This window comes from Pipra filicauda, unplaced genomic scaffold, assembly GCF_003945595.2.
Source record: "Pipra filicauda isolate LSUMZ 115617 unplaced genomic scaffold, ASM394559v2 scaffold33_size4404698_pilon, whole genome shotgun sequence".
Taxonomy (NCBI): domain Eukaryota; kingdom Metazoa; phylum Chordata; class Aves; order Passeriformes; family Pipridae; genus Pipra; species Pipra filicauda.
In genome coordinates, this window is record NW_024104465.1 from 1228138 (window position 1) to 1243190 (window position 15053).

The window sequence follows — 15053 nt, forward strand, 5'->3', positions numbered from 1 at the left end:
CTGCAGGGAAGGATCAACACCCTGAGCGCAGCCCAGCTGACGGACAGACAGCGTGTGCAGAGCCTGCTCGCCCGCCTGCGGGAGATCCAGCTTGCCCTGGATCTATAATGCCTCTGATCCAACTTTCCAGCTCAGGGGTAGGACTTTTTGCCCCTTTGATAGCAGGGGAGGATGGAAGAGATGTGTACATTCACTTAGTTCTATGGACGGCATTTATATTTGATAAATTAAATGAAAATGTTTTTGCTTGTTTTGTTGTTAAAAAAGCTGATTAAAAACCACACTGGAGCTACATCTACCTCATGCTGCACTTGCAATACCTAGTTTAGGTTACCCTGCCAGAAAGATAAGCAACACAGATAAGACTCTTTATTTCAAAATGTTTGCAATTAAATGAGTTCATGTCAGTAAGTCATACACTTTGACATACAAAAATACCGTGCTACTGATACAGTTGAATTAAATGGATTCTCCAGGCAGGAGAAATTCACAGCATTATCAGTACCCTCGAGCAACTTTGCTTTCAGTTCTGGGTGTGTTGCTGGCCCTGCATCACAAGCAATATTGAGTTATTAGCTCGCTCTGCACAGTATTAAAACCATCCTAAAAACAGCCACTTGCTGGATCCTCTCCTCCTTCTGAGCTTTCTAATAAAGCAAACCTCAAGTAACCCATCCTCCATCACAGGCTAACAGTAACCTTCAGATACTGTGGATGATGATGCTGAGTAGGAAGAAATTAAAGCTAAAACTTCCTTTGGCTGTGTCTGGGTGCTAAAGGCCCCAGTGGAAAAGGGGGAAAAGATTCACTTGTCTTTTTTTCTCATCCACTGGAACAAATTTGCTTTCTACTGTTAACACAACATTGAAGTTTAATCAAAAATCTCACCATAACTTTATCCTCTTGGGGTTGATATTTGACTTACTCTTTTCTCACTCTCAAAGGTTTAAAAAAAAACCCCTTGCATCTGGTACTTTACTGCTGCAGGAGTGAACTTGCTAATGCCAAGAAGTTTAACAAGATAGGTGGCTGAGAGCCACTTCAAGCTTTCAAACTCCTCCCTGTGTGAAGTGAGGAAACACTGACTCCTGGAGCCAAATGAATTTTCTCCTGCTTGTCACCCAAACAGCCACCACCATCACCTGACCCAGGGCTGGGCTACATCACCTAGAGGCAGTTCATCATCCCTTCCTCCCCGATGACAAGCTAAGCATACAGGACTTGGCAAACTGGACATTTGTACAACAAAATTATATTCTATTTTCTGCAGTGCATACAAAGAAGATAAGGGTTTCTTTAGGAGATCAGAGCTGGTCAAAGCCTATCTCCTTGAAGTAGCAGAAAAGTAGCTCAAGCAAGGAAGTAATATGAGAAATCTTTCAGAAAGCAGAAAGGCAGGTTTCGTAAGCGTGTCCACTCCAACAAGCTCTGGACAGCACAATCACTTCTAAATGTTTGAGTGCTGGGACTTGAAACAGTTTATTCTCTAAAATAACAACTGATACATTGCTTTAAAACTCAATTCCTCTTCACTCTGGCAGCGGTTTCTGTCAGCACCACATAGTGCCACCTGCAGCAGATCCAAGGTGTGAGATTTTAACTCTTCTTGACGTGAACTCTAAAATTTTACTGTGGATGAAGCTTCAGCACAGAGCTTTCAGCCCCCAGCACATTCCTAGCATTAAGTATGAGGGCATAAGTTAGAGCCAGTGTGGGGTTTTTTTATATTTTGAGTAAGATGAAATTGTTGCCAGTCAAGTGAGGGCCAGGTTGGCACCTGGGAGGCAATGTGGGATTTCTTCAAAGAGCCATAATGTTTGTAAACACAGTCAGTGCATAGGGCATTTCACTCTGAGCAATAAAAACTGGTCCTAAAGTATCTGAAGCTGTTCTGTAACAGAGAAATTAATTCAATAATTTAGTGAGAAAGCAATAATGAAGATACATAGCAGAAAGTAAAACGTATTTTAGTTGCTCTCACATCACATAAGAAAAACATTCCCTGTGTCTTCTAACTCCATAATCCAAGAGGTGAAGTAACTGTCTCTCATACAGACAAAAACTTTAAGGCCTGGAGTAGCAAAATAAACCCATGGATTAGGAATGGTACACACACATCTGTCTGGGTTTTTTTGTTTGTTTTTTAAAAGAAAATCCCAAGATGACAAGAGCTGTTGTCTGGAATGTAGACACAGTGTTTTCAGGTTTAAAATACAGTGCAAAGTCCATTTTTAAAGGGACAATGTCAGGCAAGAGAACTGGAGCTGTCCAGTTCAACAGCAGAAAGCCTGGCTGAGTGTAATTCTTGCTACTGATGCTCTGTTGCATGTGTTGCTTTGTTTGGGCTGTGAAGCCACACCAGCCAGTCTCACTGTTTGGCTCTGTGTGCATTCACAGGCTGTCTTTATTTGACAATTTCAGCAGAGTTTCTTAAAACAAAATAAATATGAGAACATATTCTTTACTCAAGGTCTGAAAAACAAATATTGCAGCTATAAAGTACAAGGTCTGAGACTGAGCCTGTCAGTGTCCCTTTAAACACAGGTAATCTCCACCCCTCCCCAGTGTACCTGCACAGCCTCAGAAGGCTTAAAAGGGACTTAAGAACATAATTATCCTGTGGCACATTGAGGGGAGAACATGAAACAGCACAGGCACAGGCTGGGACAGAAACCTCCATGGGCAACATCTTTAAAGGCAGCTGTACCTGATACATCCATGATCACTCAACTCAGTTTCTACATTCAGCAGCAGGTAAATGTAGAGCAAATACTCTCAAGGTTAACACAGCACTGACATCTCTTCTGCTCACCCAGGTCCTGCTGAGTGATAAGGACTTGTAAAGTGAAACAGTGGTGTGAAAAGAGTCCCTTTGTGTAGAAAATCTTCTTGCTGAGACAGTTTCTATAGAGAGCCCAGTGCTTCTCCAAAGCGGATTTTCTGTCCGGCTTTGAGGTTGAATTTGAAGTCCTTGGGTGCCTCAAAGATTAGGACAATTGTGGAGCCTAAATTAAATTCCCCTAAATGTTCCCCTTTCCTCATGGGGATTCCCTCCTTGTTGTTGTTGGATATGAAGCTGAAGTCATTGTAGGAACCTTTAGAGTAACTTGGACTGTTGGTGTGCAAGTCCTGTACAGAGAAGGAAGAAACTGTTACTTGAGGATTTCAGTGTTCATTACCACAGCTGCAGACTGCACATGCTCAGGCATTTTCAATGCAAGAACTCACAATTCAAACGTGCAACAGAAATATTAAAAAAATAGTCTATACTGGCGATGATGTTTAAATCACTCTTAGAACATCAGTACGAGAAACACTTTAATTTCAGGGTAATAAGGTTTATTTTTTTTTTTGTAATTCTGTTATGCTGTGCCAACCTCAACCATCCAACCCAGAAAGCTGCTGCTACAGCCCCGCTCACCTGGTCGAAGTAGATGCGGATGGAGCCCACGTTTGTCGCTCCTACAGCTGTCAGTGAGAAGAAGCCGTGCTTCCAGTCACCTGTGAGGACAACCCGCTCGTTGTGGCAGAACAGCTCCTTGATCCAGCGAGCAACGCCGGGATTCACAGACATCAGAGAGCCTGGAGAAGTGAGAAAATATTCAGGTTAGGTTGTCTGGTTTGTAGCAGCATTGTAATGCCACACAAATGGTGTTTTCAGTATAAGTGTAGCAGCTGATCCAGTCAACAACTGTCACTTGTTTGTAGGAAGAGAGGCAAATGCTTGGCAGAGTGAATGAAAGAGAAGGCTGTGGTGAAAACAAAGGGGTCACAGAAAAATGTGTGTGGCAGGTCATGTCTCCCTCTCAGGGTGTTTGAAACCCAATCCAAATACTTAGGTTTTTGCCACACACCAAGACGTAAAATGTTTTTATCTGCTTAACTAGAGTATGACGGTGTGCAAAACCTTCAATCCCAGCTCCAGCAGTGCAACTGTTTAGTTGCATTTTCTTTGCCAAGCACAAGCAGAGATCACACTTTAGGCTACTGTCTGGTGTGATCTGCAGAACTATCTGTATTTCAGGTGCAAACTGAAGAAACAGTGTTTGGGAACAAATCAGGTCAGGTACTTCAAAGAACTCAAAGAGCTTGAACACAATATTACTGTTTGCTCCATTTATATGTGACTTGTCCTGGTAAAGCACACTGCTGTAATACTCATCAGTGATTTGTGACAAATCACTTTGCTGCCATTATCTATCATATGTCTGCACAACTGCTGCACTGCTGTGTCATTCAGCAGTGGCCATACCAGTGCTTCCCTCCAAAGCTGCTTCCCAGGAACAGAAACCAACCTGGGAAATGCCGTCGGTGCGACACTGTCCAGTCGGTGGGCGAGTGGAAGCAGTGATAGTCCCCTGGAGCAAGGTAGATCACACAGTGGTACAGCTCATTCCCCTCTTTGGTGACCAGTTGTTGCTGAAAAGAGTTACCAGGTGGGGCTGCAGAGAAAGCAGGGAAAGGAAGGGGTTAGAGATACTCTTCCCTCAGTGTGGGTGAAGCAGAGCAGTAATAGCACCAGTCAGTCATTAGAGGGTCAGGGCTTGAGCATAAATCTTTTTAAGGGGGAGCTTATAGAGTTTTTGGTGTCCAGGTGCTTGGGCCTGTTTTAGTGTGACAGTAGGAGTGCTCCAGCATCAGCACAGTAACAGAACTTGGGAGTCAAGGGTAGGAACCATGCAATTAAATTCAGATAATCAGAATGAGTCTGGCACAACACTATAAAGCCACTGATGAGAAAGAGAAGAACTAAAACAGTGGTATGTTCATCCCCCTCAAACCCCCCCCCCAGAAATCAGGCCTGCTTTTGTTCCTGACAATGCAGGAAAGAGAAGGGGGAGAAAGAGAAGGGGGAGGAAAAGTGATTTCTTTTCTCATGATCTCCAAGAACACAGAAAGGGCAGAGCAGAATAAATGCAGAACTGACACAGAACTCACTCTGACTAAAATGCAGTTCCTCTGTCGAGACACGAGGTCCCAAGAAAGACTCCAGAGAATAAGTGACCCCTTTTACTTGCTCCACTTCACAGTTTTTTACCTGCCCGAAATTCAGGATCTTTCCATCAGAGGGACTAATCTACAGTGAGGGGAAAGAAATGAAACACATTAGTTCCTTCCTTTCTTCCTTCCTCCTGAAGCAGTGCTGTTCCCCTGGGGGTGAGGGGAGCTGGCAGAGCTGTGCAGAGCCCTCCCCTCACTCCCCATGCATCACTCACCACGCTGTGCACGCCGCACACCGGCCGCGCTTGCGGCTTCAGCTTCCTGCGGAAGAACTCGCTGAGGTTCCTGTAGTGGTGCAGATCCTCCACAGCCGCCTCCTTCATGTTCACCCCGAAGGTCCAGATGTACAGGCTGTACACGGGCTTACGGAGCCACGTGGGCAACTCCACCTGGTTCAGGCGACCCCAGGCCCGCGAGAGCAGCCGAGTTGGTACCGACTTGTACAGGGCAACCTGAGGAAAGAACGGCACCGGGTCACTGAGGGCTTCTCCCCAGGCCACAGAAGGGATCACACCTCCTGCAAACCCTCCCCTGAACTGTGGGTTACACCACGCACCAAGTGGCCTTCAAGTCAGCACAAAATGAGCACTGCGCTTCATCCTCACTGCCTCCATTCTGGGGAGGGCAGAGAAGGGACAGCATGAAAATCACTATAACCTTACACTGACGACAGAACTCCCGCTGCCCTGCAGGCTGAAGCTCCACATTCAAGTTACTGGAAGCTGCCCATGTGAGGCTTAGAGAAAAAAAGAGACATTGCACATATTCTAGTAGAATGTTAATCAGAAAGGTTTAATTACCAAATTTTTGTGAATAACCAAATGCAAACTGACTGAAAAATAATGTCCCAGTGTTTGATGACCTGCTCCTCAGATGCATTTACTATGAGGGTGTTTCTCACATCCCAGTCCTGTATGTTGTGCTGCTCCAATGACACCAGTCCCATCGAAGAAATGCACCCAATGGATGCAGCTACACTGGCATAAACTTACACCAGCCTTACTCCTTCTCTCATGACAACGGGAGTTGCTAATTGCAAGAGTATTAAGTGCCTTTATTTCTGTAGAAATATACCTTTGGACTTAAAATAAGCCTGAGTTTTAGTAGCAAGGAAAACAAATGAAATGAACTTGGCAAGAGGTATCTGCTGTTGATGATGTAAGTGGACAGATGACAGCAACTTGTTGTTGATAATTCCAGCAGACAACTCTTCTGGGGTTTGTGGTACTTCCTGTCAGCCAAAAAGCTCACATGGCCATGATGTAATTGGGCGGGGCTGGAGGATGTGAACCAAAGGAACTGAACACTCTGAAACCAGTTTTGGAAAAGAACTGGTGGTTTGCTGACTCTAGTGCTGTGTTTTTGAACAGTACAGCTCAGCTACATTCAGCTGAGCTAAAAGTTGTTGGCTTTTTTCCTTAGTGAGAGTCATCATTTATTCTTAATATTAATCATATCCTTCATAATTAAGTCTTGCAAAATACAGCCATAAACACAGACAGAACACACTGACTCAGAGCCTGTCCATCATATAAAATACAGCAAATTAAGATTTCACTTATAAATCACCATCCCATGTACATACAGTGATATTTCAGAATGAAAATACCAACCTAATCTTACTTCAGATAAAACCCTTCTAAATAAACAGTACCTTGGGTTTTATAAGCTGACCTTATACAGTGTTAATTTCTAAAATAAATTTTGCTGTTTTCCACCAACACGGAGAATATGCAGATAGAACTATAAAATCACACAAATTGTCAAAAGTGCTATTTCCTAATAACCCCTTCTCTTCCAAAGAACCTTGTTTTCAAGTTCATGGGATCAAACAGAACGGCTGTTCAATGAAATAGTCTTAAGAATGGCAATTTTGTTGCAGTTTTCAATCAAAATATTTGTGTGGTTGTTGCATTCTGAAATGGCATGATTTGTGGGGAGAATAACCACGTGCAAGGCACCCACGCCCTGCTCTCAACAGCGTCACAGCAGAGCTCTGCACATCATCTCGACAGGCTGGATTACAAACGTTCGAGGAACTTGAGGAACAAACCCTCCCTGTGCAAAAATAACAGAAAGCAAGAGACCATTCCAACGTGGCCAGGAAAGGGAACTTGCCAAGAGGTTTGGTCTGCCTTGTCCTAGCCCTGAACCTGTGAGGTGACTGAATTCATTCAAAAGTTTCTGTTGATTTTCCCTGACTGTTACAGGACAAATTCTCTGCTACTGAAAAAGTCACTTGTCTGTGAAGCAATTAGTCAGCACACCTATGAACAGTAAGAACTAAACAGAAACATGAATTGCATCTCTGCTTTCACACCAGTCATCACCAGGCTGCCCTAACTGAAGGAATTCTCCCCCAGGTGCTGCCTGCAGCACCCCCAGCTCAGCCCCGACGCGCAGACCTGCTCACACTTACCCTGCTCATGGGCCTCCATCCCACTCTGGTCAGGGGTTTAAGGGCACCGAAAGGCAGAAGGTAATAGAGAATAGTCAGAGGCCAAGAACGGAGTTTCAGAGCAGGCCTAGACATACAGCTCAGCTGGCCCAACCTCCGCCTCAGGGCCAGCTGGGGAAATTGCAACCTGAAAAATTACACACAACAGCAGAGGGTCAGGCATCTCAGCTGCAGAGCCACCAGCTCCTGGCAGCTGGGCACGACTTATTCCTGCTAAACGTTACTTAAACATTGATTCTGCAAGTCTCTACTCCTTTATTTTGATCAGTTCTTTGCCTTCCCAAAACAGATGAACAGTTTATCTAAAAAAACCCCAAAAAAACCCAAAAGAAGAAAAATCCTCTCTCCAAAAGATGGTGTTCACTGCACAGGTCACATTTTAGGAATAACACCCTCAAAAATGAAAGGCAAGACCACTTGCAGGTGGCATTTGAGAACTAAGTTACAGGTGGTTCGTCGAAATAATAACATGAGAATTTAAGGAAATAACAAAGGACAAAGGTGCTTCTTCCAAATATCAGAAGATTACAACCCTAGAAAACATTTCTTGCAACTGCTCCAGCTGTTGGATAGCCAAAGTGGGCAGCAAACAATATTCTGGAAGCTGGGAATCTGTGATGCTGGGACTTCAACAACTCTACAAAGGGACAATTTTATGGAAAGAACAGATACTTTGATGAAAGAAATCTCTGAAACCTAATAAACTGAGGTCCCTCAGAGGGTTCGTGCATTGAAGGCGTATTGACTAGACTGTGCCTCAAGTTGCCAGGGATGCTGGAGTCAAATTTACAGACCTGGTGGTCACTCACTAACTTTAGGAAACAAGTACTTGAGAAACAACAGGAGTGGCACTCCTGAGATAGTTAATACAATTTATGAACCTTCCTTTAGTACCCTGGTTGTGAACAGGGAACATATGGACAAAGCCAATATTGTTACTGCTGCAAGACAATCTGGTCTCCATAGCCCAATAATCAACTCCTCTGCCTCAGAACCAACTGCATCTCTGATTTTTTTGTCACATGGATGTCCTGAGAGGGGTCTCCTTTTGCACAAATGGCTATGGGGAGAAGTTGACCTTGTAACTCTCAGGGGGAAAAGCTACTCAGCTTATTAGAGCCCATTCCAGGCCTCAGCTCAGGCCCTTGCAGGAGGTCTGGATGCAAGGCCCTTCAGGTCCCCATTTATTCTTTGGCTTCTTCTCATGAAGAAACCATTGGCACTTCCAAGGTCACATTATCAAATGGAAGTCTGCTCACCTGAGGGCAAACTATTCAAACCTGGCACTGACTGAACTCCTGGCTAGTACACTGTTCCCCTGCAGCCAGGACACAGTGATGTGCCCTCACAATGCCCTCACAAACTCGAGTGGGATGGCCTAGCTGCTCCCAACAGCTCCCTCTCTCAAGGGATTCTGTGACATGAAGGGTGAACTACAAAAATAGTGCCTACGTCCTTCCAAGATAGAAAAAAGCTGAGAATTTAAAGAATTTTCTTGCCAACTCGTTCTTTCCAGAACTTGGACCAGAATTAAAATACCATGCAGGCAGGTATGACTGTCACCACTCTGGGATGCAAGATGGTGCCTTTGGCTCAGAGATTTTTTTCTGCAGTGAACACAACTTCTTTCCCCCCAAGAATTAATAAATAACAAACAGAGAATGACCTGTGCATCACCATGCAAGGGGTAAAAAGAGCCCTGAGCAAAGTGTTGTCTCAGCACAGTTAAAGCCGCTTCTCAGCAGGAGATGGGACTGCCATGGGAATAGGAAGGGACACTTCACATTCTTCCTCCCATCCTAACCCCCCCCAGCCTGCCAGGGCTGGCGGGGCCGGGAGCCGGGCTGGGTCCCCCTCCTGCTGCTCTCCCCCCCTTCACTGCAGTCGCTCCTGGACCAATCCCTGCAGAGCTGCATCGCTCCGGAGCCCTCGGGCTTCTCACTGCCTTGGCCTGGTTTCAGAGCGGCCCCTCAACTAATTTTTCCATTCTCCTAGTGATGGAGAGGAGAAAGGAAAGGAATGAAAGCCTCCTCATCCCCCTTGCCGTGGAACAGCCTGCCCTTCTCTGCCGGCAGTGCATAAGGAGCTTTATAGTAATTAGGCCAAACAAAAGCTTCGCAGATGGCTCCCGCTCCTCCTGCCCAGACACCCTCCCGGCCTCCCTCCCCCTCAGTCACCATTCCTGCAAAGCACAAAACACTGAACAGTACCTGAAACGAGTTCTCCTACTTGGTGTCCCACCGGCAGAGCCAGTCGGGCCTGGGCTCTCCAGCTGTGGGTGCTGGTCCCCGGCACAGCTGCTGCTGCCGCCGTTCCCTGAACGCAGCCTCCGGACATGGATTTTAACTTTGTGGAGGTTGTAGCAAGAGGGTGGAGGGTTAGATAAAGCTTTATAGCATCTCACCATTTCCCTGTGTGCAGATCTGGTCCCTGCAGGGTGTTTGACTGACACATCATCAGGTGACGGCTGTTGCAAGGCTCAGTCTTTTTTCCTCTACCTCTCTTTCCTTTGCTTGCTCCGGCACAGGAGAGAGGACACGGCGTCACAGTTCCTAAATCCCCCGCTGGTTTGTCTCTGGATTCCCTCTCTGTTTCCCACTTGAATCTCTGCTACGAGGGTTGCAGCTATTGCAAACAAACAGGCATCGTGTCATATTTCAACATCCCACTACAAAGCCGACTCTGCACAAGACAAAGGCGAGCTGTCCATATGAGCAGTCCTTGCTTCTCACTAGTCGGGGTGGCCATTGAAACCAACTCCCCCAAAAGCCCCCTGCAGTCCCGGCCTGCTGGGCAGCAACGCACCAGTGAGGGGAGCAGCCAGCTGGGCTCGTACAGCTCATCCCAGCGCAGCCTGAACGCGAGGCTGGGAGGAGGAATGGGGCGGAGAGGAGGAGGAGACAACCCCCAGCTCCAATTCTGCAGTGCAGCAGCTGCCGCTGAAAGAGTTCCGGACTGATGGGCATCAAAAATCCTTCCCTGCCCTGAGTGTCCAGCTTGGGAAGGAAACAGAAAGGAAAGGAATGGCTCTCTATCTTACAGCCCTTGCCAGGCACAAACATCCACCTCCTGAAGTCTTTTTTCATTCCAAAAGCCTCACACAGGGAGCAGGTAAAGGGCATTCTTCTACAACAGAATACAAACAACCAGATCCATACAAACCAAGCCAGTCTTAGGGCCAGCTTGAGAACTGGGTATAAAGTTATGTGTCTATTATGTGACTCTCAGCACTGTCACTGTTTTATGCCCTGTAGAAATAAAACACAAAAGAGGAGTAAAGGAAGCTGTTTAGGTTTTTAAAGACAGTGTTTCTATCTGAGCATTCTAAATGTACATAAAGAAATTTCCCTCTTTGACCCTGCAGACTACATCTCAAAATAGAGATTTTCTGCTTCTCCTGTGACTGGATTTGGATTGTTAAGGGAGCCTGAAACCAGCCCCCTGGTTCAGAAAGTAGAAGTCAGGTATCTACATCTCACCTCAAGATTAAACTAACTACCCAGAACAATTTCAGGGCTAAGTCTCTAATGGCTCTATTTCACTTTGGTTTTCTGCTGAAGTCTGTGTTTAAAACAAAACAAAACAATTCCTTGTTTCCAAAGCTTTCTAAGCACCATGAAAGCTGTGTGCCTAAGAGGGTAGATCAAAAAGAGCACTGCTGCTCTGATTGAGGGAAAAGGTTGTATTGTATTAGGGATAAGGCAGGAGTGGTGGGAGGACCAGCAGGAAAAGCTAGAATTAACTAGCTAATGGCATCCCACTCACGCCTCAAAAAGAAAATATTCTAGCAGTAATTGTGTATTTTGATTGGCCTTCAACTCCAAATATTACAAATACTCCCTAGAAATACCTCTGGAGATCCTGCATTAGAGTATTTTTTTTCAGGAAGAAAACTGCTCTATGGTATTCTGTAAGACCTGTGTTGTTGTTTAAGATGAATTTTAACAATTGCATAGTATAAAAAAAGTCAGCTAATTGAAAGAAGGCATATTTAAGATTAACTGAGAGCACTCAAAACATACTCCTTCCTCCCTGAGCCCTGTGCCAACTCTTTTTGTTTTCCTATTTAAAATATCATTCAGACTTTCTCTGGCTGGCACAAGAAACTCCTACACAACAAAAATGAAGCCATCTGTCTAGTAAAATGATGAAAGTAGTTACCCAAAATCCCACCAAAATCCAAAGAAAAGCAACGAGGAGCACAGGGGAGCTATTTCTCTTGATTTACCAGGCACATTATAAACTACCACCACTTCATTTTAAACAGCAACAAACTAATTTGACAACATTGTTTCAGAAGACACTTCATCAGGCCAAGATGAGAATCATTTTCACACTGAATACACGCATTCACTGAACTGTGGGGAGAGACTTTGACTGGCCCTGGTGGAGCAGGGCAGGAGCAGCAGAGTCCCCAGCCCACAGCTGGGCTGGCACCCTGCTCCCAATCCCACCTCCTCCATGCAGACCTTCACCCTTGCAGGACTCTGCCCAGAGACAGCAGAGCAAACACAAGCCTTATCTACACTCCCTTCAGTACTCTTCCCTTTTAGGGAAGCTTTTTCGGTAAAATTCTATCTTACCCCCCAAAACATTTTCAAGCAGCTATTATATTCTAGACTGAATAAGCCTGATTCTGTGAAAGCATGGAAGAAGCTGAATGTCTGAGCTGCTCCCTAAAAACAGGCACTGAAATGTTCTGCAGCCCAACGCAGTGGGAAGTACCACACTTCAGTCCAAAGCAAAGTGCAAGAGAGATTCCTCTCCAGGAAGGGAGAATCATTGCTATTAAAAGCTTTTTCTTCTCCACTTCTTAAAAAAATCTGAGCTCAGTTGAGTGAGAAGTTTCTCTTAAGTTCTGTTCTACTGCCCCCATTACATTCACCAGGATGCCAGTGCCTGAGTCCTGCTGAAATGCTGACACACGTGGCAAGATGCCATCCCTGCTGTGGCTGCCCCAGAAGCAGCGTGCAGTTCCTACAGGGTAAGAAGGCTGAAAGGAAAAACCCACCCTGAGTTTATCTGCTTCCCATGGGGAAAAGAACAAGAACTGGTCATCAGTCAGCTTATGACAGAGGAACTCACAGAATGGCATCTCAACAGCCAGACCTCTCAGGATGCAGGCAGTGCCCAAAGCCTGTCATCAGCTTACAGCAGATTCTTACAATTGTCAGTTTGTAGGAGGTTGGACACCAGCACCAAACTGCCCCACCCGCCTGAACTACTCCAGAATCCCCGTTAGGTAAATGAGGCAGCAGTTACCAGCAGGTATCAATCCCTGGAGAATTATTATCTCATGTAGAACTGCTAATCTGCCAGCTATGCAACACCGTTCTGCTCTGTCAGCTCAAATGAGCGTCAAATCCAGTGACCTCATTTAATTAATTGTCATTACCACCTCAAGCCCTTCCCTCAAGTTTTAAAAAACAGCAAGGCAATTGCAAAAAAAAGACTAATATGCAACTGAACTTCAAACCTGCAGCCTCGGTTTAACTGCAGGCATGAATCATTAGGCTTGGAATGCGGCGGTCGGGATGCTCAAAGCCCGCTGGTCACACTTTCTACATTTGGTAACGGAACTACTGTTCAAAAAATGCATGGAAAGCATCCCAGTGTTGTATTCAAGCGCCAGCAAAAATACGGTCTTGTACTGAGGGGCGAAGCCCTCGCTGACCGTTTGTTAAAGGTCCCGTTCCTTTCCCAGCAGTGACTGTTTAACTCCAGACACATCGTCCCTGCTCCCACCCAGCAGGAGGAACACCGGATGCTCCACACCCCAGTCAGGAGGCTCCCGAGCGCCGAGAGCACAACAGAACTGCCCTGATGCTGCCGGGAAACCTGAGCGCTCTCCGAGCCAAGGGCCGGGATTGCCGGGCAGCGCCTTGGCTCCCGGCTCTCCGGGAAGAGCCAACGGGACCGGGACCGCTCCCCGCGTACTTCCCGGCGTTGCTTCAGCCACCCTTCGTGTCTGAAATTCTTTACTTCTCACACGAAGAAGCCTTTCTTTATATTTTCTCTTCATGTATTATGAAGAAAATTCTGATTGTTTCCCCCTAACTTTACATTGCTGTTTCAGGGATTGTTTTTGAACCTTAAACCTGATTTCCGTGCAAAAAGCCTGTTCTACAGTCGCAAAGATCTCTTCTGTGAAACAAGGAGAAGTTTTATTTACTTTGCAAAGCGACGTGAAAATTGATGGCACCCTTTTAATACTTCGTAGTAATAATTTCCGATTCATGGTCTAGAACACCACCCCCAGCACTCCCCCCCGTTATTTTAGCCTAAGGTCTCGGCAGAGCCAGCTCTGGGGCCCGCACAGGCTCTCCGAAGGAAGCAGCAGCCCCGCTCCATCCTCCGCACGGAGCAGCGCCCGGCGGAAGCTGCGCGAAGGCTGCGGCGGCTCCTCGCCCCCCGCCCTCCCCGCGGGACTCTGGACTCAGAGAGCGCAGGTTCAGGAGACTCATTCTCTTTACATCTACTCAGGGATTACTCATGAGAGAGACGAGACTTTGGAACATCTCTCCTGAAACTTCCAACAGGCCACAGACCGGCGGTGAATCACGCTTGGCCGCCAGCCCTCGCACATCTGCCCTGCGGTCCCGCAGCCCTTACCTGATGCCCAGGGAGGTCTCCTCCGTCTCGCCTTTTCGCCTCCAACCGCCGAAACGCGGCACCGACCCTTCCTTCCAAAGCAGTTTTCAGACACGTGAACAAAGCAGCGGAACGCGAACCCCCCCTCCCGCCGCCCCCGGGGCCCCTTCTGCCCCGGGCAGGGCAGCGCAGGGCGGCTGCAGGTCCCCACCTACCTCCCGGCGACGGCACAGGGTCCCCCGACCCGCCACCCGCGCTCCGCTCGCTCCTGGCCCGGCCCGGCCCGTCCTCGCCTTAAGGAAGCGGCGGGGCCGGCCCTGCCCCGCCTCGCCCCAGCCCTGCCCGCAGGGCCCCGGCCCCTTCGGAGGAGGGGCCAGGGCAGGAGAACCGAAAAGGAAGAGCCCGGAGGGTACCGGGACACGGCGGCACCCGCGGGACAAGGGGCTGCACAGCGAGGGTCGGGGACAAGGAGAGCCCGTCATCAGCCGCTGGCCCGGACAGCGGGAAAGCGGCTGTGTCTGGGAACAAGGCAGCGGTGCGGGTGCTGTACATCGCACAGCTCCCGAGAGCGCTTCCCACCGCGTGTCCCAGGGCGGGAACACAATCCCACACAGGCAGCGGCAGCCAAAGCAGCAAAGTGTGCTGCAGACTCATAAACTGCTCCCCGAACGCTCAGGTAAATCGCTCCATAATCCCACAAGATGCTCAGGAAGTTGCACGAGATAGAACAGACCCATCTAGTCAAAAGCAACCCCACTGGTCAGATTAAAAAAACAAACAAACTGATTTTACTAGGTTCAATTTTCCAGTACAGCTGAGAAAAACATTTGCACCATCACACCCTTCACACATTTTGATGCTGTCGAAATGTCACCACTTTCAACATTTTCTGACCACCTCTGTTGTGGGCTTCGGGTCACTCTATAAGAAGATTTTTGTATTTGCATGTTTGCTCCAATAAAACTCCAAACATCACAACCCAAGAGCAAGAACGAGGAGTAAG

At 47.1% G+C, this 15053-nt stretch overlaps 2 protein-coding genes across 9 annotated transcripts in view; one reads left to right on the top strand and one right to left on the bottom strand.

The window, feature by feature from the left end:
- Positions 1 to 5844, top strand: part of SFI1 (SFI1 centrin binding protein) — a 30743-nt gene extending 24899 nt beyond the window's left edge. For 4 of the 5 annotated variants that reach the window (XM_039384170.1, XM_027714257.2, XM_039384168.1 and 1 more), the window contains one exon: positions 1 to 1879. In XM_039384170.1, coding sequence (XP_039240104.1) covers positions 1 to 108 — 108 coding nt within the window. In that variant the 3' untranslated portion in view covers positions 109 to 1879. Of the gene's footprint in view, positions 1880 to 3395 lie in introns of those variants that run through there. The other variant, XM_039384167.1, reaches the window with a different exon arrangement.
- The window catches only part of PISD (phosphatidylserine decarboxylase), a 17661-nt gene continuing 2955 nt past the window's right edge, over positions 348 to 15053 (bottom strand). The window contains exons 1-8 of one of the 4 annotated variants that reach the window (XM_027714282.2): positions 14072 to 14198; positions 9670 to 10084; positions 7421 to 7586; positions 5217 to 5453; positions 4939 to 5077; positions 4296 to 4442; positions 3422 to 3582; positions 348 to 3129 (exon numbers count right to left, since the gene is read on the bottom strand). In XM_027714282.2, coding sequence (XP_027570083.1) covers positions 2905 to 3129; positions 3422 to 3582; positions 4296 to 4442; positions 4939 to 5077; positions 5217 to 5453; positions 7421 to 7586; positions 9670 to 9866 — 1272 coding nt within the window. In that variant the 5' untranslated portion in view covers positions 9867 to 10084; positions 14072 to 14198 and the 3' untranslated portion in view covers positions 348 to 2904. Of the gene's footprint in view, positions 3130 to 3421; positions 3583 to 4295; positions 4443 to 4938; positions 5078 to 5216; positions 5454 to 7420; positions 7587 to 9669; positions 12884 to 14071; positions 14199 to 15053 lie in introns of those variants that run through there. The other 3 variants (XM_039384172.1, XM_027714284.2, XM_027714288.2) reach the window with 3 other exon arrangements.